The sequence below is a fragment of the Oryctolagus cuniculus genome, chromosome 6, assembly GCF_964237555.1.
Source record: "Oryctolagus cuniculus chromosome 6, mOryCun1.1, whole genome shotgun sequence".
Lineage (NCBI taxonomy): Eukaryota > Metazoa > Chordata > Mammalia > Lagomorpha > Leporidae > Oryctolagus > Oryctolagus cuniculus.
Window position 1 is genome coordinate 161,125,439 of NC_091437.1, and position 22,283 is coordinate 161,147,721.

General features: G+C 39.1%; 1 protein-coding gene across 3 annotated transcripts in view; it reads left to right on the plus strand.

Moving 5' to 3' along the window:
• The window catches only part of KHDRBS3 (KH RNA binding domain containing, signal transduction associated 3), a 206,013-nt gene that overhangs the window by 141,003 nt on the left and 42,727 nt on the right, over positions 1–22,283 (plus strand). For all 3 annotated transcript variants that reach the window (XR_007918874.2, XR_007918873.2, XM_051844066.2), the window contains one exon: positions 14,520–14,602. Coding sequence is in view for 1 of the 3 variants with exons in the window: in XM_051844066.2 (XP_051700026.1) it covers positions 14,520–14,602 (83 nt within the window). In the remaining 2 variants the exon portion in view is untranslated. The remainder of the gene's footprint in view (positions 1–14,519; positions 14,603–22,283) is intronic.

Sequence of the window (22,283 nt, forward strand, 5' to 3'; positions counted from 1 at the left end):
CATAGGTCATAAACAAATACTAGATGTTGATGAGAAGCAACACTCAGACCTTCCTGCTGAGCACAGCTATTAAGAGGGAAATGAAAATGACAAATAAACACCGTAGAATAATCTTTGAAGGCATCAAAGCTAAAGAAGTTTAAGAAAAGAATTGTAGGGCAGAAGTTTAGGGAAAAGGAAAGTCAGAAAGTTAAGTTCAGAAACTCTGATTTTTCCCTTGGGCATACTTGTTCAGCAGAGGTTACTCAAAATCTGAATCAGTGAATCTCAAAAATGATTTGTGTGACTGTTTCCTCAACTGTCCCAAGTGTGGCACATAACTGGTCTTATGATAGATGCATAGAAAGTTGTTTTAATGTACAGTGGACATTTGAGGCCATTAGACTTCATTGCTGGACCCCTCGTTGAGAATGGCTGCCTTGGTTTCCTGCCAGTTCCTTACTAGGAAGCTGAATTGAGTCTTAAAAGAAATCCAGATTTTGGAAAACTTAAAAAATGGAGTCTTAAGACTCATGAAGTTTGAGTAAAGGAATTGATAAATATGACCTTTTTATTGGAACCTTAAAAAAGTATATTTCCAGAGAGGAAGACCCTGATGTCTAGCTCTCAGGTATCTCACTTCCTGATGGCATTAAGGCTAACCTGGAATTGCTAATTATGCTATCCTCTATTAAAAGCAAATACAGGGCCAGCGCCGCGGCTCAATAGGCTAATCCTCCGCCTGTGGTGCTGGCACACCAGGTTCTAGTCCCGGTCGGGGCACTGGATTTCTGTCCCGGTTGCCCCTCTTCCAGGCCAGCTCTCTGCTGTGGCCCGGGAAGGCAGTGGAGGATGGCCCAAGTGCTTGGGCCCTGCACCTGCATGGGAGACCAGGATAAGCACCTGACTCCTGCCATCGGATCAGCGCAGTGCGCCGGCCGCAGCTCACCGGCTGCAGCACACTGGCCGCAGCGGCCATTGGAGGGTGAACCAACGGCAAAAAGGAAGACCTTTCCCTCTGTCTCTCTCTCTCACTGTCCACTCTGCCTGTCAAAAAAATTTAAAAAAGCAAATACAAATATTCTCTGAAGAAATACTGAAAAAATATTGTAATATTGACGTTAAAACAGATTTTCATGTGTAATTATACATACTCAAACGAGACAGGAATAGGGAAGTACCATACTAGAAAATAAAGAAGCAAACCACAGAAGATTCCTATATGAAATAAATGCTTTATGCTCATTATAATCAAAGAATTAAAAAATGCAATAGGTGATTTAAGTAGAGGACTAGAAAATATAGAAAAAAAACATTCTAAAACTAAAAGACATAACAACTGAAAAGAACTAATAGATAAATTGAGTAACAGATTAGACACAGCTGAAGAAATAGTACACTGGAAGTTAGACCCACAAAGACCAAAGACTGAGTGGCACAAAAATTAGCATGAAACACCTTCTGCACTGGCCAGCTCATTTACTGAAAGCTCTGAAGACCCCACAGGGTCTGACTCCTCTCCTTCTTCTGCCTCACTCCATTTGTACCTCTTATTTTAGTCCATTCCTGCTGCTTAAACAAAATATCTTACACTGAATATAAATAATGGGAATCTATTTCTCCTTTTTCTGGCAGTTGTGCAGTTCAAGATCATGGCACCAGACTGAGTATCAGACTCCTTGCTTCTTAAATAGCACCTCTTCCTGTGTTCCTGCATGGCAGAAGGCCAAAAGGATATAAGGGAGTGAAGGGCCAGACAGCTCTCTGAATTCTTTTTTGTAAAAACATTAATCCCATTCATGAGATTAATGTCTTCATCATCTAATCACTTCCCAAAGCCCCCTACCCCACCTCTTAATCCCATCACATGATGATTAAGTTTTCATCATGAATTTTGGAGGAATACCAGCATTTAAACAATAGCACCATTCTATGTTATGGTCTTTGTTTTTGCTACTTATTCTATCTGAAAAGCTCTTCCTGATCCCCCTAAAATATGTGGTCAGTTCTCTTATCTACTAGAGCTTCATTGAACACCCTGTCTAGAAAACTCAAACTTCCCCAACACCCTCACTATCTTACTTATGATATGTTTTTATGATTAGTTTTGTCTGCTTCCCCACTGGAATACAAGCCTTATATGGACAAATATACTTGTTTGGTGTGTTCAAGGCTGTTCAAAACAGTGCCTGGCACAGAGTTAGGCACTGAACAAATGTCTGCTTCCCAGAATCAATGAAAAAATTTGATTGAAAAAATGTAGAGCATGATGACAGGTTAATGTGAAATCAGTAAATTTAGTTATTCGCATGTCTTCTCATCTTTGTGGGATTTCTGGATTAGTTTCATTTTCCTAATTTTCCATTTACAGTTTGCTTTCCCTCTTCATGATTGTAGAACTTATGGGTTAACTTCCTGTTATTTAATTTTCCTTTTAGTTTTCATTAATGAATCTGAACAAATGTAATTCCACCTCAGATAGGAACTCTTGAGAGATGAGAGGCATTCTTTGAATAATTGGCACAGATAAATTGTTAAAGGCCTTATTCAGCTGTGGATAGAATGGAAGCTAATCCTGATAAGTAATTTCTTAGTCTAGAAACCACAGAAGTTAATACTATTTACAGGATGTAAATACAGACATTACATTTAGGTGATGTTTTAAGAATTCCTCAGATTCTAAAAAAAAAAAATACCTGAATAGCTTTATTTTCCTCTGACTTAATAGCTTTGTCTGTTTAAAAAGAACAGGCCTTTAAATAAAAGGAAAATACCACTATAATGGTAAGTACTGTGCCAAGCAGTTTTGGTTAATTTTCCCACAACCAGGAAACAGCCAGTAAGAGTGTATTATGATTCTCATTTTGGAAGTTATAAATTTTTCCAAGAGGTTGGTAAATTCTCCAAAGCCATCTACGTAGAAAATGGCAGAGCTGGAATTTGAGCATGGTTATCAGACTCCGAGACTGATAGGAAGAAGTTGTTAGTCTAAAAAGGCACGTAATGTATTGCTGATAGCCATGAAGTAAACAACTGAGCATGTGACTTGATTGTTAAATACTGATCTTATGTTTAAATTATGTGGGAAAGATTTCTTATTTAGAATTAATATTGTGATTATCCCCTTATTCATAAAATAGGTTGGTTATATGATATACTCATAATCATCATTGACACTCATAATTGGTAGTAATTGACAAGGGTATTAACCAGAACCTAGATAAAATTCTGAAGCTTGCATTGTCGCATAGCAGTGAAGCCACCACTTGCAGTCCCACGCTGCCACCCCATATGAGTACTGGTTTGTGTCTGGGCTGCTCCACTTCCAATCCAGATCCCTACTGATGGCCTGGGAAAAGCAATTGAAGATGGCCCAGCTGCTTGGGACCCTGCTACCGACATGGGACACGTGGAAGAAGCTCCTAGCTTCTGATTTCAGCCTAGCCCCACCCCGACCTTTGCCAGCTGGGGAGTAAAACATAAGATAGCAAAACTCTCTCTCCCTCTCTTCTATAACAAAATAAAAAAATTTTAAAGCATAATATAAAAAATGAATTTCTGGGCCGGCACCACGGCTCACTAGGCTAATCCTCCGCCTAGCGGTGCCGGCACACTGGGTTCTAGTCCCGGTCGGGCACCAGATTCTGTCCGGGTTGCCCCTCTTCCAGGCCAGCTCTCTGCTGTGGCCAGGGAGTGCAGTGGAGGATGGCCCAAGTGCTTGGGCCCTGCACCCCATGGGAGACCAGGATAAGTACCTGGCTCTTGCCATCGGATCAGCGTGGTGCACCGGCCACAGCGCGCCAGCCGTGGCGGCCATTGGAGGGTGAACCAATGGCAAAGGAAGACCTTTCCCTCTGTCTCTCTCTCTCTCACTGTCCACTCTGCCTGTCCCCCCCCCCCCAAAATTTTTTTTTTCTGAAGACCAGTTTTAAGTAATGTTTTTTTCAAATCTAAAGAATCGTTGTAAGAATAAATTTGAAGTTTTAACCCTGTATTTTATATATATGAAAACTACAGTTTTGTTAAGATTTATTTTTATTTACTTGAAAGACAGAGTTACAGAGAGAGGTTAGAGCCAGAGATAGAGAGAGAGAAGTCTTCCATTCTGCTGGTTCACTCTCCAGAAGATTGCAACAGCCAGAGCTGAGCTGATCCACAGCCAGGAGCCAGGAGCTTTTTCTTGGGCTCCCATGTAGGTGCAGGGACCCAAAGACTTGGGCCATCTTCCCAGGCGGTAGCAGAGAGCTGGATTGGAAGTGGAGCAGCCAGAACTCAAACCAGCACCCATATGGGATGCCAGCACTACAGGCTGGGGCTTTAACCTGCTGTACCACAGTGCAGGCCCCAAACTTTTTACATTTTAAAATGACCATTTATCACCCCCAACTGAAGTGTTAAATAGCATAACTATCTCCTTTTAAAATTTTCAGAATTGAAACAGTATTTTTAAGATCTCATTTGTGCAAATTCTGCCTTATTAAAATGTCTTTTCCCAGGTTTAAATGTTAGACTTGATTTTCCCTGTGACAAAATTAGAATTGAGTGGGTCATGCTATTTTCTTTTCTCCTTGAACATCTCTTTTCAAAGCAAGATTCCTCTGACATCTGGCAATATGTCAGTTTGAGTTTTAAAGGTAGAGAATGACCATGAAGAATCTGTACCTGTATTACATTGTATTTGCCCTTCTCTGAAGCCTGCCTGACATCCGCCAAGTGTCCAGGCCACCACCACCGGTTCAGTGCCATTTGTAAACTCCGACATGTAGCTTGATGAATAACCAAGTCTTTTTAATGAGAAAGAATGCATTTTAATATATATTCATGACTTTTAATAATGTTCTTCAAACTTTCAGAAATTGAATACAGTTATATTTATAACATATATGTAAGACTTATTTAATGTTTGATAGAGAATAATGCAAATCATTTGCTGCTGTAAAAATTTTAATATTTTAATACATATTGTGGTTTATTCTACTTGTTTTACATCTTTTTTTAAGAAAGCTTTTATTTAATAAATACAAATTTCGTAGGTACAGCTTTAGGAATATAGCGGTTCTTCCCCCTATACCCACCCTCCCATCCCTATCCCCATCCCACCTTCTACTCCCTCTCACATCCCATTCTTCATTAAGATTCAATTTTTAATTATCTTTATATACAGAAAATCAGCTCTATACTAAGCAAAGATTTCCACAGTTTGCACCCACACAGACACACAAAGTATAATGTACTGTTGTTTGAAGACAAGTTTTACCATTAATTCTCATAATACAACTCATTAAGGACAGAGGTCCTACATAGGGAGTAAGTGCACAGTGACTCTTGTTGTTGATTTAACAATTGACACTCTTATTTATGACGTCAGTAGTCACCCGATGCCCTTGTCATGTGCTGCCAAGGCTATGGATGCCTCTTGAGTCCACAAACTCTGACATTATTTAGAAAGGGCCATAATCAAAGTGGAAGTTCTCTCCTTCCTTCAGAGAAAGGTACCTCCTTCTTTGATGGCCCCTTCTTTCCACTCGAATCTCAGTCACAGAGATCCTTCATGTAGGTCATTTTTTTGCTACAGTGTCTTGGCTTTCCATGCCTGAAATGTTCTCATGGGCTTTTTAGCCATATCCAAATGCCTTAAGGGCTGATTCTGAGGCCAGAGTGCTGTTTAGGGCTGTCATTCTATGAGTGTGCTGTGTGGTCTGCTTCCCATTTGCATTCATCTTAAAAAAAAAAAAAACTTTCTGCATTTCCTGCCATTTTATGGTTAATTAGTTTCTTTCTTTATTCACTCAACAAACATTACTGCACATCTACTATGTGCCAGACATTGAGAATACAGGACAACAAGCCCTGATCCTTACCCTCAAAGACCCTGGAGACTAGTGAGAGAGAAAGGAAGCAAATAAATACTTACTGTGCTGTAAGTATCAGTTGTCATGGAGGAAAATGATAATTCGGTCTTGTGTTGACGTGGACCTACAAAAAGTGATGTCAAATGAAACAGAACATTCGGAGCAATCACAGCATGAAGTAACAATTGTGTGTGCCCCCCATGGTTCTGCAACACAGGGTGCAACACAGCTGTGCATGCATTGTTTCTGGGTAAGGTGCTGAGGACTCTGGGAGGTGCAAGAATTTGGTCTGTGTTTTATAGGAAGCAGGAGAGGAGAATGGGAAGAAGAAACTTAAAGCATTGAAGCAACAAGCGCAGAGCTGCATTTTGTTAAATAATCCAGAAGAATGTTTGTATGAGGAGGTGCTAGAACCAGGGAAACCCATGAAGATGTCAGTGCTCGTCCATTTGGAGAAGCTGCATGATTCAAGTGAATCTAATAGTCCTGCACAATGAATCTAATAATCCTTATATTCTCTTGGGAATACAAGGAAAGGGTGGTTGTGAAGGAGATTTCAGAGAGTATAATCTAGACATACTAACTAGTTGCTCTGATAGTGGGATGTTTAAACAGAAAGCGCTGATTTTCTCCAGATGGAAGTATCTTCCAGCTGTATGCACACAGATGCATTTTTGCCACTGTATGAGGTGTGGGGTGCATCTCATATGTTTCTGCTATGGCTTCACAGCTACAGGATCCAGTTGTAAACGTGCAAGGAAGAGGATCAAATGTGTTTGTGGTGTGTGTTGACAATGTGTTGGAGCTCTATTAAATGTCCAAGGAAAATCAATATATTGCTTAAAATAAGTTTGTAATGCCCCATTTCCTTACTTCTTGTCATGCAAGGACTTGGTTCTGCAGATGTATAGATCAGCTGTGGAAAACTCAAGGCACAGGAGAGATGACAAAGCAGGAGAAAAGTTGTAGGGACATTCTGTCTAGCAGTGTAATGAGCACATATTAGGTTCTTGATATGTTTTGGGCATTGTTATTACTCTGTTTTAAAAGAATGAATAAGACATGATCTGTGTACAAAGTGGGAGGTGAGACGAAAAGCATGTCATATCCAAACAGTAATAGAGGTGTATGTATTAGGTCTACTATTGTCATAACACAGGTAGACTGTTATAGACTGTTCTTAGGAGATTGGGAAGTTAAAACAGAATTGAAGGTGCTCATTTGAGCTTCATCTTGAAAAATTTGGTTCAAGACAGAAGGCACAGAGACTTATAGGAAACACACATGATCTTAAATTAGTTACTGCAGTTGAAGACCAAGACACATGGCAGAAAATGAGGCTGATGTGTAGACTGGGGGCCATGTAATCAGGAGGAATGCTGTTTATGAAAAAGGGAAATGTGCGAAAATACACAAAGATATGAGGTGTAAAGAAAATTTTCCAGGGGCTGTCATTGTGGTGTAACTGGTTAAGCCACCACCTGCAGCACCAGCATCCCGTATAGGCACTGTTTCTAGTCCCAGCTGCTTTGCTTCCAGTCCAGCTTCCTGCTAATGCTTCTGGGAAAACAGCAGTAGATGGCCCAATTGCCTGGGCCCCAACAGCCATGTGGGAGATCCAGATGAAGTTCCTGGCTCCTGGCTTCCACTTGGCCCAGCCCTAGCCATTGCAGCCATTTAGGGAGTGAACCAAGATGGAAGATCTTTGTCTCTTACCCTCCTCCCCCCATTCTGCCTTCAAAATAAAAGAAACTCTTCCAGTGCATCTGAGCAGTGCTAAGTGTGAAGTCTAATGAATTCTCTGTCCTGGTTCTGACAGGCTTCTTTGAAGAGTAGATTATCGGGCCGGTGCTGTGGCATACCAGGGAAAGCCGCTGCCTGCAGTGCCGGCATCCCATATGGGCATCGGTTCATGTCCAGGCTGCTCCACTTCCAATCCAGCTCTTTGCTATGACGTGGGAAAGCAGTAGAAGACAGCCCAAGTCCTTGGGCCCCTGCACCCAGAGGAAGCTCCTGGCTCCTGGGTTCGAATCATTGCAGCCAACTGGGGAGCGAACCAGTGGATGGAGGATCTCCCTCTCCTCCCTCCCCCTTCCTCTCCCCCTCCCCCTCTCTCCCCTGCCTCTCTGTGTAACTCTTTCAAATAAATCTGTAGAAAAAATAGATTATAAGTTTAAATATGTGATTGAACCTAATCTTTAACATCTCCTCCTATACTGTATCTTAGGATTCCCCTCAGTTACATACTAAGTTGTACCAAATCATGCATTATTTTAAAAAAAATCCTACTTCAGCCTCAGAAAAAAATGTAAAGAATAATTTTATAATGTAGTGTTATGTAAATAAGAAAAAGGACCAAACTGGAAGATGAAAGCATTTGATAAAAAAGGGAGGACTGCTAGCCCGCAAATCACCCCATCTTCAAAGAAAGCCTGAAGTAGTGCAGGAACTCTTACCAAACTCTGCCACCTAATACCCTTCCTCATGTTAATCATTTGATGAGTCATTACTGGTTCATCTCATCTCTTGCTTTCAACCAGTGACCCCTCTCCTGTCTTGTGGTAAAAATAGATGATCAGCAAGAATTCCCTCTGCTCCTGTCTAGAAACTTAGACACTTATCTGCTGTCACTCTCAGTTTTCCCTCCTTTTATCCTGTCACAGTTGTCTTTATGCTTCCTTGTGTTTTTCAAGCATTGTCTATTGAACACATAGAACTTGTTATAATGAAAGAGAATGCAGATATGCACCCCATGGCCAAATCTAAATGAGAAATAATCATGAAAGAAATGTTGTGACAGTGACAAATTTAGCCTTTTAAAATGTTAATATAAAAATAATGAAGTTTGGTGCCAGCATTGTAGCGTAGTGGATTAGGCCATCACCTGTGATGCTGACAACCCATATGGGTACAGGTTCGATTCCCAGCTGCCCTATTTCTTATCCAGTTCCCTGCTAATGTTACTGAAAAAGCATTGGAAGGTGACTGAAGTGCACCCACCTGGGATACCTAGATGAAGATCCTTTCTATGGCCTGGCCCAGCCCTGACCCATTGAGGCCATAACCAGTGGATGGAAAATATCTCTCCCTCTCTCTCTCTAAATCTGCCTTACAACATTTCAGATAAAATAAATAAATCTTTTTTTTAAGGTTTTTATTCATTTATTTAGTTGTAGAGTTATAGACAGTGAGAGGGAGAGAGAAAAAGGTCTTCCTTTCATTGATTCACTCCCCAAATGGCCACAATGGCTGGAGCTGTGCTGATTTGAAACCAGGAGCCAGTCACTTCTTTCCGGTCTTCCATACGGATGCAGGGGCCCAAGCACTTGGGCCATCTTCTACTGCTTTCCCAGGCCATAGCAGAGAGCCGGATTGAAAGAGGAACAGCTGGGACTTGAACCGGCACCCATATTGGATGCTGATGACACAGGCAAAGGATTAACCTACTGCACCTCAGTGCTGGCCCCAATAAATCTTTTTTTTAAAAATTGAAGTTAACAATTCTTGAAATAAACAATTTGAAATTTTCAATGAGTTCCTAGCATTGTAATATCTGGGAGCATAATTGAGCAGAGAATTAATGACATAATTGTAGGATTAAAACAGTGAAGTGCTTAATATTTTAGTTCATTTTAAAAATTTTAGTCATGTAGTCTTTATTCTTTAAGCATGGAAAAATGCCATGTTCTATTCATGCTACTAATAATTTGTTAAAGAAACCATGATCCCCACTTTTTGCCAAACTCTATGCACATTTTAGTGATATAGTTGTAGCTGCAATTCTCTCCCTCCATGTACACCTTTTCTATCTCAGCCTCACCCTGCAAGTATCTGAGATTTCTAAAATATAAAGTGAGAAACTGGCATATGTAAAATACGAAGTGATTAAGCAACTGTTTGCCATGCCAGCATCCCATAATAGCGTGTGGAGTTTGAGTTCTGGCCATCCAGCTTCCTACTAATGTGCCTGGAAAGGCAGTGGAGGGCAGGCCATGTACTTGGGTCCCTGCCAGCCCATGAAGGAGACCAAGATGGATTTCTTGGATTGAGGCTTTGCCTGTTGTGGCCATTTGGGAAGTGAACCAGCAAATGATGAAAGAATGCAAGGGAGAAAGAGAAAGAAAGAACAGGTAGATCTCTCTCCCCCCTTCCTCCCTCCCTCCTCCTTTCAGTCTGCCTTTCAAATAAATAAATAAATAAAATCTTTAAAATAAGATATATAGTGAATCATGTTCCTCAAATCCACAGCCATTTTAACTTGATCTTTCTTTTTTTTTTATAACAAATCTTCAGTTTATTTGAAGCAATTCCATTTCAAAAACTTTTAAGTTACAGCAGTCACAGAAAAAATGGGATAGAAACAACAGAAGAATGACCGGGAGTACTGTATTTACTGTATTTTTAACACTGTCATGGCTTTATTCAAAACACAGTTGCACAGAAGTATTAACTTCAAAGTTTTTAAGGAGAGATTCTTGAGGAACTTAACACACTACCTACATACTGCCATACAAAAGTATTAAAGTAGGACCAAAAAGGTCTACAAAATATAAAACCCACCCTTACCTGTTTGCATGAAAATACCACCCACAAAACTACAGAAGTCTTAAAAGTTATCTGGAGACTCTAGGTGTTGTTTTCAAAGAATTCTTAATTTTGATTGCACAATATGATGATTTATAAGAAAGTCAATATATAGATTTCATTTTAAAAATAAGTATTTTATAATCTGGCATAGTACGCAACGAGAATCCTTAGGGACTAAAACAGGGCATTTCAACTTGATCTTTCTTGATCTGCCTATAGGTTTCTCAGTTTTCTTATCTGTCTTCCATGTGCACCTTACGGTGTACTCACAGTAGGCTGTTTGCTTCCCCAAATGAGAAGGGTTCTTGTATTTCTATACCTCTACTGTTTTGTACCTGCTGTTCATTCTACACAATTTTAATTTATCATGACTTTCCCCTGCAACTTTTGCTTTTCTGTGCTGTGAAACCAACATCTGGCGTTGACGTTTCTGGAAAATGTCCTTCCCCTTTCCGTTTGCCTACTGGACTAGTGAGTCCCACCTCAGTGCTTGGCTTTGACGTGGCATTTGATGTGCTGAATTATAGTTGGAATTATAGTTGTCTCTTTAGTTGTTCTTCATCTCTCCCATGTCACCTGTGGTCAGTGCACACACCAGACTGTGAGGTGCCTTTCCATCTAGCAGAGTGCCAGAAACAGAGTAGGTGCCAGGTGAAGATTTAAAAAATTTAATAGCAACTTCTTTTTGTTAGGAGATGCCCACTTTTTTTAATTTATGAATTTGTCAGAATTGTTAGTAATGCTTGCATTTCGCTACTTTCCAAATAACCAAAATCATTTCAGTTTTTTCCCTTGGTTGTGTAAAAGCCTTCTCATCCTTGTGTTGCCACTGGAAAGTTATAGCAAAATTTGTAATGTACTGGTAGTACTATGAAGAACATGATAACTTGCTTATTGATTTATAAGCTTATTCCTGACTTTTATTTTTCTTCTGTCTCCCATTTTAATGAGTATTTTATATTCTGGTATATGTTCTTTCCAAAGTACAGAACATGTATCTTTGATAGATATTTGGTTCTTCCTTTGTAAAAACTGATAATAATAATGACAAATCTAGGTGATTATGTATAAATTATACAAACCTTAATACTATCTTTTTATGTTAATGTATGTTTTACATAACTGAAAGCATTACAGTGTAATTCCTATTTAGATATGTGTGTCTTTCTAAAATAAATTGAGGTCTGCTATGTATTAGATGCTTTTTTAAAAGAGAATGAAGTGATCACTTTAAAGCCAGTCATTTGACTGATACCTTTCATGTAGTACCTTCTGATGTTCTACATCTGTGAGTTGTGGTATTTTAGAAATCTATGAGAGAGGTCTGTGTGGACACTACTGTACTGTGATAATGATTAAAACAAGCTATACATTATGAAATTCTTCATGTGTCAGGAATTGGGCTGGAATATATATTCACATATGTACATATATTTTCTCATCCCTTTAAGATGCTTGCAAAGGTTTGCACTTTACAGGTAGAGATACGGGTTCTGGTACATGAATAAGCTTGCCTAAATTCATTGATGTCAAACTATAGAAGCCTACGTGAAGCCAGACCCTTTCTTTTATTCTGAGACCACATTTCTCTACTTCAAGAAATTTGGTGTATACTCTGCAATCATTAAATTCATTTCCACCAATAATATAGATATCCCAATATACTTGTCTTAGATGTTATTTTCAGGCTTATTTGAATATTAAGTTAAATACTATCCCAGTAAATCCATAGCCACTATATAATTGAATAAGTCTGGAAACTTAGAAATCAGTTGTTGAATAGGATTCATAGTTTCATGGATATAAACATTACTGAATAACACACATCTCATTTGATCTTACAGAATAGTAGTTTTTCTAGATTTTTTTAAATCCCATGATACTTTTTAAATAACCATAGTGTGCTTGCTAATACCTGTAAAATTTCCTCAGTGTAAAGTCTGTCCCCAGTAGAACTTTTGCTCTTATTGGGTTATTTTTTTTTATTTTAATTGTAGAGTTGGATACTAGACAGTTTATCAAATAAATGATTTGCAAATATCTTCTCTCATTTAGTGAATTGTCTCAACTTTTCTGTTAGTATGCTTTAAAGGATAAAAGTTTAATTTTGACGAAGCCCATTTTATCTATTGTCTTTGGCTATTTTGGTTTTGCTGGCGTATTTTAAGAACTCCATGCCCAATCCAGAATCAGGGAAGTGTCTGTGTTTACCTTTCAGTTTAACAGTAATGTACTGGAGATTGCTGAGGGGTGGGCATTGGCTACAGTGATTCAGATGCCAGTTGGAATGCCCCCAGAGTCTGAGTCCCAACTCCACTTGCAGGTCCACCTTTCTGCAAATGCACACTCTGGGAGGCAACAAGTGATGACTCAAGTACTTGGATCCTGCCACTAATGTAGGAGACCTGGACTGTGTCCTGGACTTCTGGTTCAGCTCAGCTCTGGCTGTTGGGCATTTAAGGCATGACCACATAGATGGAATATCTCTATATCCCTTTCCCTCCCTTCTGAATAAAGTTAAATTTTAAAAAATTTTACAGATCGTTTGGCTTCTTGGATGTATAAAGTTTTTATCAGTTTGGGGAAGTTTTCCACCACTGTTTTTCCCAGTACACTTCTGCTGCTTTCTCTGCTGTCCTTGTAGGTATCTGACCATGTGCATGTCCATTCATTTGGTGTCCTCACTTCTCTGATGCCCTGTTCATTTTCCCTTATTTTCTTTCTTTTCCACACACTGGTTAATCTCCATTCGTCTGCGTTCAAGTTACCATTTCTTCTGCCTACTCATATCTGCTGAAGAGCCTCTCTAATGAATTTTTCCTTTCAATTATTATACTTTGAGACTCAAGAATTTATTCTGGTTGTTTATGTTTTCTGTATTAACATTTACTGTTTGGTGATGCCCTTTTCTCATATTTTCCTTAGTTGTTTTTAAGCAGTGTATATCTTTTACAGTTCCTTGACTGTATATAAAGTAGCCAACTTATAGTTTTGTTTAATAAGTCTGGTATCTTCCTCAGGGGCTTCCTCAAGTTTTTATTGACTTTTTTCCTTGTATGAGAGCATACTTGTCTCAATTTTTTTTTTGCTTAAAACTGGATATTTAATATAATTTGTGTACTCTGGAAGTTAAATTTTTCCAAGGTTTGTTTGCTTTATTTTTTCTTCAATGACTTTTCCAAACTAGTTTTTAAAGTCTATATCTATCATGCTTCACCATTAAGACCTCTGTATTAGCTTATTGTTTTCAAAAGCTACTGATTAGAGATTTTCAGTGAACTTCCTACTCTTTGACAGAGCCCCTTGGGTGCACCCTGGGACTTGTTTGTGAGATTCCATCAGTTAATGTAGAACTAATTCTTAGCTAGCTTTCCATTTCCTGCTTATACAGACCTGGTGGTAAGCCAGAAGAACGCTCAGGCCATTTCAGGTCTTTGTGGAATGTGGACATAACACTATGCGTGGATGTGGCCTTCCAGATTCTCGGGAATATTTCAGGGTTTTTCAAAGCCTGTGTGGACATTTCAATCCTTACTTTAACATTGAATCTCTTTGATTAGCATATTGTTTTCCCAGTTTTTCTCTACCACTTGAAGCAGCTGAAGTCCTAAACAATTGCCTAAAATTATTTTCTTCTGATAAACTGAGGCAAAAGGCTTTCTGCACTGCATAAAAGGCCGATAAAAACAGTTCTCTGTGAATGAGTTTTGAAAGAGCCCCAGCCCTGTTCTGTCTCTCCCATTGGTGATCTTCAGTGCTCCCCCAAAGCTGAGGGAGAGAGGGTAGAAATAGAACCACTTAAAACAGCACAAAATTTGCTGCTCTTACCAGGTTTTGACCACTTTTTCAAAAATCAGTGTTTCCTATATCTCTGAATCCTTTGGTTAATTTCCAGGATTCTGAAAATGATGATTCTGGCTCACTGCTTGCAAGTTCTCTTATTTCATTTTCAATGAAGTCACACCTGTGTTTTTCTTTACATTGTTAATTAGACATAGAGTTAAAGGCTAGCTGAATTAATGAAAATTGACTGAAAGCAGAATGCTTCTTTCTTTCCAGAAACTTCTCTGATGTTTTTGTACTCCTCCCATTGTATTTTAGGACTATGATGATGGATATGGCACTGCTTATGATGAACAGAGTTATGATTCCTATGATAACAGCTACAGCACCCCAGCACAAAGGTAAGAGTCATTCTTCATTACCAGACCCCACAGCAGACACTGTGCCCTTTCCTAGTTGTGTACCCTGGAGAAAGTGTGATAATTAGCTAAAGAGACTCATTTTGCTTGCACTATTCTGTTTTTTGTTTACTTCAATTGAAAAAGTGCTGTCTCTCCAACAACTAGCATGTATTACCCCACCAAAATTTACTGTACTATTAAAGCACTAAGGCTTGGGTAATCAAAATAGAATTTTTTTCCCTAAACATTTAACTTAAGTGTTCGTTATATTCTTAGATGGAACTCTGGCCTCAAAGTCTCACTTTTCAGTTCTGAGGCCAAAAATCACATCAGAAATGAGTAAATCTTGCCAGGAGAAGAAAATGCCAAGTTTTTTTTTAACCTTATTCATAAAATATTTCAGTTTCTTGTCTGCAGTGCTCCTATTTTACAACTTCAGAATCCTACGTGTGAATAATGAGTTAGTTCTGATTCATTTTCTGAAGAAATATTTACCCAGAAATAAATAATATGAGAGCCATAATGTAGTCTTATAGTTACCTCTTCTGGTAAAATACTCTGATAGTTGGTGTTAAATTAAATCAGTGTTTATTCTGTTCATAATCTTTTCCTAAATGCTTAGACATCTTTTATTCCATGTTTAAAATTCCTCTTTTTTTTTTTTTTTTTTTGACAGAGTGGACAGTGAGAGAGAGAGACAGAGAGAAAGGTCTTCATTTGCTGTTGGTTCACCCTCCAATGGCACACCACGCTGATCCGATGGCAGGAGCCAGGAACTTATCCTGGTCTCCCATGGGGTGCAGGGCCCAAGCACTTGGGCCATCCTCCACTGCACTCCCTGGCCACAGTAGAGAGCTGGCCTAGAAGAGGGGCAACTGGGACAGAATCCGGCGCCCCGACTAGGACTAGAACCTGGTGTGCCGGCGCCGCAAGGCAGAGGGTTAGCCTAGTGAGCCGCGGCGCTGGCCCCATGTTTAAAATTCTAAGCACAGTACAAAGATAGACAAACATAAAATACTGGCTTTACAGTGATTATGAAGCACAAATAAATATAGATTGATAAAGCATAAAATCACTTTTGAACTCTGTGCCAATTAAGCTTGGACTCAGTCTCACATTTGTTAATTGTGCTACTGACTTTTTCATTTTTACTCCGATCAATTTATTTTCTTACCTAACTTGTAACAAATTAAGTAGCATTCAAATTTTGACTCTCAACTGCTCTTTTTGCATAGCTGCCTTGTTCATCATGTTTGTATGTTTTATTATAATGGGAGTAGCACACTCCTAATTATTCATTGAGCCAATGACTGGCATATCAGTGAATGCCAGATAAGACTATATCCCTACTATTTCATTGAAATTTCACAGTCACTTTATGAAGTGTGTAGTGCTATGCCATTGTAGAGATGAAGAAAAGGAGTATAAAAGACAGAGACTAAATGGAAAAATGAAATTCTAAGGTAGATTTCCTAACTCAAAGGTTTGTATTCTTTATTTAAAAAAAAAAGTCATTTTCCTAAATTTTGTTTGAAATCATAATGCAAAATATTTCAAATTTTGATCTAAAAAAACCCTGGCAAAGCAAGTCTCCCACCCATACATCATTTGCTGAGTGTGTACTGTATTACTGCTTCCTTGAGTTTCGTAAGTCTGTATTCAGGATCATGTGAGCACAGCACTCCTAACCACCGTCCTATAATGCAAATGTTCTTACTATAGAAAAGCAGCCTGAATGACAGATTCTGGGACTTTCCTGTGACTACCAGCCAATAGGTGGTAACTCAGGTTGCATGGTTGCCAAGTGGGTATTCTTAACCTTGGTATGTTTTCTGGAATCCCACTGCATTTGTATGTCAATTTTGTCGCAATATTCGCTATAATATTCAGTCTATTGAACTTTGGGGAAATGCCAATTTTTTATTGCTTGAACAGTATGATAATCTACAGTGATATTTACAGTTTGATTCATTTTGTGGACGAGAGAAGGAACCTAATATTTATTGAGCACTTACTTTATAGTCACATGTTGCTTATTGATAGGGATACATTCTGAGAAATACATCTTTAGGTGAATTTATCACATAAATAGCATATGAGGGCTATGTCATTTGATTATATAATTACTACAATTAGGACTGCTACAGTGTCATCAACTGATAGAATCTTATGGGACCACCATCATCTTTGTAGTCTGTTGTTGACCAAAATTTCATTGAAATGTTGCCAGACTGTATTTGATTTCAGCTGGTCTTCACAAGCACCTATCCAGTCCTATGCAGTAAGTATCATTATCTCTGGTTAGTAAATGTGGAAACCAAGATCTTGTATATTTTTAAAGATGTGCATCTGTAATACATGATAGTTCCTGTGATCTCTGGGTTTTTGATAACCTGATGTGAAGTACTAATTTTTTAAAACATTTATTTGAGACACAGATAGGCAGAGAGAGGAGAGTTCCCATCACTGGTTGACCTACCAAATGCTCACAACTGGTGCTGAACGTAGGCTGAGCCTAAGGGTCAGCAACTCCATCCAGATCCCCCATATAAGTAGCCAGAACCCAGATACTTGAACAGCCACCACTGCCTCCCAGAAAGCACATTAGCAGGAAGCTGGAATCAGGACTGGAGCTAGGAATTGAATCCAGGCACTTAAATATGGGATACAGGTATCCTGACTCCTAGGCCAACTACTCACTCCTTAAAAACAACATTTTAACTATTTGTCCTGTTAAATTCTTAGATCTGTGAATTCATAGAGAACATAAGAGAACCCGTATTTATATTGTGCCTTCCGTAAATCAGTTGTGAAATTTAATCCATTTCTTAACATATCTCATTTAGTCCAAATGAAAATAGCAAGAGTTAACATACATGGTGAACTGAGGCTCACCCAGGTAACTGAGCCTGTGTTTGAATCCAAATGTACAAAAAGCTCATCATCTTTACACTTTAAACTATGATAACCTCCAAGGATATGTCCAAAAAAATTCAGGGAAAATTGAATTAAAAGATAAATGTAGGCCGGTGCAGCGGCTCAATAGGCTAATCCCCCACCTGTGGCACTGGCACCCCGGGTTCTAGTCCCAGTTGGGGTGTCGGATTCTGTCCCAGTTGCCCCTCTTTCAGGCCAGCTCTCTGCTGTGGCCCAGGAGTACAGTGGAAGATGGCTCAGGTCTTTGGGCCCTGCACCTGCATGGGAGACCAGGAGGAAGCACCTGGCTCCTGGCTTCGGATCAGCACAGTGCACCAGCCACAGTGGCCATTGAGGGGTGAACCAATGGAAAGAAGACCTTTCTCTGTCTGTCTCTCTCACTGTCTACTCTGCCTGTCAAAAAAAAAAAAAAAAAAAAAAAAAAGATAACTGTATTAATGGTGCAAAAATTTTGAAATCCATACATGTAAGGGTTCTTCAAAAAATTCATGAAAAGTGCATATTAAGGAAAAATAGGCGTGTATTTCATAATTATTTTGCACCAAAATGAACTTACCTTTTAATTGTTTTCTTATCAGTTCTTTGAAGTGCCCTTGCATGAACATGATTAGTTACATGCATTTATTCCTTTACTCATTTTTTCAGCAACCATGTACTGAATATTCCTTTTGTGGTAGCCACTGTACTTGACATTTAAAATACAAAGATTATTGAGATAGTGACTATATGAGTCAGCTTTTCATTACTTTATCTAAAATACCTGAAAGGAACAATTTAGGAGACTTATTTGACTCACAGTTGGAGGCTCTCAATCAAAGTTCACATAGCCCCATTGATCTGGCCTTGGGTGGAGGCCAGCAGTGGCTGAGGAGATGCAGGGTAGTGTTCACATGACAAGCTAGGAAACAGAGCGACCCAGTAAGCCTGCTCAAATTATGTAATCAACCCTCTCAAGAGAACTGCCTTCCAAGGGAAAGTCCTCAGTCACTGAAACACCTCCCACCAGGCCCACCTCTTAGATACCATAGTTAGATCAAGTTTCCACCCTTTATCCATCAACTGTTAGCATAAGACTTTAACTCCTAACAGAGTTTGGGGTGAGAAAAATCCTGTCCAGTCTACAACAGTGACCCTACTGAAAAACTCACTAGCTGGAAGAAAACAAATGCAATGTAAAATGATAATCATTAAAGAGAAACTCAGTGTTCCCATAAGAAGACAAGGCGAAATTCTGGTTGGTAATATTGGATCATTTCCCTATGTAAGTAAAGGATAAAAAGTTGTCACCAAGTGACAAGCATGGAAGGACATTGACAAAACGAGACTGACAAGTCACACGGGCATGAAGCAATAACTTTTATGTAAGAACTCCAGTAGTTTTGAAGGACTCTAGTATACGATGCAGATGAGGAGTGGGGCAGAGATGAGGTGAGAGGAGTGGCTGCACGTTGTCAAATTGCCAAGACTTGATACTGTAGGCAACAGTAGGGAGCCATTAAATAGCCGCATAGGAGGGAATGAAGTGTTTAGACTTAAATTTAGAAAAATTAATTAAATTACATTATAGAGGCTGGATTGGCAGATGGTACATCTAGGGGTTTCTAAGACCTGTTAAGAGGTACATTGTAAGTTACAAGTCCTTTGAATGTCAGGAAAGACTCAATTAAAAGAAAATCTTGTGTTACAGCCAGTCTAGATCTTTAAAGTGATCTGTTCAGTGCTACAACATGTCTTATCTGAAGGAATACAGAGAATTGCAGACATTGGTAAATACAGAAGCCACTGTTTTTGGGTACTCTGCTCATTTAGTCCTTATAACATATTAAATATCCATTCCTTTTAAAGGAAAACAAAACGGTGGTTCACAAAAATTAGATAACCTGCATGAGATTATATAGCCCTCAAACGCAGGAGCCAAACTTCGAACCTCAGCCTGTCTGGCCATGAACATCTATCTTGTCCACTATAGCTCTCTCAAGCCTCAAATAATCAGCTGTACTTAAATTGAAGTGAAGCATCTATAGTCATATTAAGGAGTAGGAGGAAGAAGTAGTTTTAGGCACCTCGTTAGTTTCTTAGGGCCACTATAACAAAATACTGCAGTCTGGTGGCTTAAACAACAACAATTTGTTTTCTCATTGTTCTGGAGGCTGGAGGATCAAGATCAGGATGTCAGCAGGTTGTGTCCCATTTGAGAATCCCCTCTCTGGCTTGCATGTGACTGCCTTCACATTGTCTTCACTGTCTTCTTAAAAGGACACCAGTCAGATTGGACTAGAACCTATCCTAAGGGCTTAATTTCAACTTAAATCACATCTTTTAAGTCCTATTTGCAAACATTGTCATGAACTGAGGTCATAAGGCTGCAACATTTGAATCTGAGAGAGGTGCACAATGACATGCAATTATTATAACACTGTTTTAAGCACAACACTTTATGTCCCTGAATTAGGAACCTAATATTAACCAGTTAGAACAGCACTTTTTCAAATCATCCCCAGTACCAAATAGTAGGTATTAACAAGAATATCATCGTTGCTACCTTCAGTTACTGCTTACTCAGTGCTTGGCACTGCTTTGTAGAGTTGACCTGAATTGTCCCACCACATCAGTGTCACCTTCAATATTATTTGAGTCTGAAAACATTTTCTTGCATCCAGATTCAGAGAGATTAAATTGCTCCTCCAAACTAACCAGGCAGACCAACCTCACAAATCCACCTTGGCCTTCACATGTTCTCTTTTGAACGCTCCTCCACTGCCTTTCGAGTCTTTTACTGTGGTCTTCATTTCAGTTACTGAGCAGATTCCTGTTTGTGTCTCCCAAGTCTATTATCCAAACATCTAAAACTTTAAGATGCAAGATGCTTTCAGATTTCTTAGGAATTATGCTTCAACCTGCACTAAAACTTAGCAAACTCGGGCTATCTTAACCAAACATAGAATTTCATTTATGCTACATAGCAAAGTTGTAGGCAAAGACTAGTGAAATTAAGAACTTTGGGGACTGGTGCTGTGGCGCAGCGGGTAATGCCACCGCCTGCAGTGCCGGCATCCCATGTGGGCACCAGTTCAAGTCCTGGCTGCTCCACTTCTATCCAGCTCTCGGCTATGGCCTGGAAAAAGCAGTATAAGATGTCCCAAGTCCTTGGGCCCCTGCACTCGCGTGGGAGACCTGGAAGAAGCCCCTGTCTCCTGGCTTCAGATCGGCGCAGCTCTGGCTGTTGCGGCCAATTGGGGAATGAATCAACAAATGAAAGACCTTTCTCTGTCTCTCTCTCTCTCTGTCTCTCCTTCTCTCTGTGTAACTCTTTCAAATAAATAAATAAATCTTAAAAAAAAAAACTGTTTTTCCAGTTTTATATCAGCAAATAACATTAATTGCTTCTGCTCTTCAGGAGCATACAATAGTCACAGTGTTCACCAGTGGAAAATCCCATGTAACATCTGATATCTGCAGTCCAAAATGACTTCCTTTTGATGCTTTGGGTTCTGCGAAATTAATTTCGTACCTCAGGAATCGTCTCTGCTATAGGCACAGTTTGGTATCACCGATGAACTCTTTATTTGCTCTCTCTTTTATTTTTAGGCGTCAAAGCAATTCTGAAAATGTTCTTTAATTTCTCTTGTTTATTTTTACTTCTTTATAAATGTGGCTATTGGAAAGCTTTGAATTATAAATGTGGCTCTCATTTTCCTTTTTTGTAAGACAGCTCTGTGTTAAACGCTTCTGGCCATGTCTGTCCATGGCAAACAGAGGAATATAATAGTCTCCAGGTTACGGACACATTCATGCAGGAATAAACAAGAAAATCCACTAGATGAAGAGAGAATTAGGTTCAACTCACATTCATTTTTTATATTTTTATGTTAATATTTTGATATGATGTTATAGTACATGTATTGCATAAATGTACATTACAATTATAAGTTGAAAACATTCTTTCTGATACAGATATATTATCAAAATACTTGGAAAACCATGCTGCAGTCTTTACTTGAAAGATCTGTGGTCAAATTCCAGCCTTACCACTTATTGGCTATGGAATTTTGAGCAAGTTATTTAATCTCTGTAAGCCTCAGTTTGTGTAATAATTGGTTTTACTTTGGAGGATCAACGGGAAGGTTGAATGAGACAAGAGAGCATGAGGTTCCTGTAAGCTGTGTGGGAGGGCAGTATCTCAGTACCTCCACACTGTGCTGTCTGCTGGAGGACTGAATAAGATAACTTTTATAAAGTAGTCAGTGCACACTGAATAGATTCTAGTTTCTACCCTCTCTCTGAATTACACCTCTGAATTACTGCTGTTTCTCATTTCGTACAAGGATGACTACAAAAAGCAGGTATTAGTAACTCTGGAAGGACTGTGTGAATAAATATTTTGCAGTAAGTATCAAGAGAGAGAGGGGATGCCTTGCAAGGGACTTCTCCCTCTGTGGATGGTCCATGTGACTGTTAAAGTAAACCGGGAGTCAGTAAGGGGAACCTCTAGCCCACCTGAAAGCCAGAAAGGGACAAAACAGCAGTGTTTTGGCTGCCCTTTGGGCATCACCTGTGTGAAAGGATTCCTTTCAGCAGTGACTTTTAAGAAACTTCCTAAGTCTTAATCATTTTATAATACTCCTTTGTCAAGAAAAAGTTTCTCTCAGATATTTTACAAATTAGACATTTTCCCCCAATTTTAAAATACTTTGTATTAAAATTGTAGTATAAAAGAGAATCCCTACAGAATGACAGAAAATTC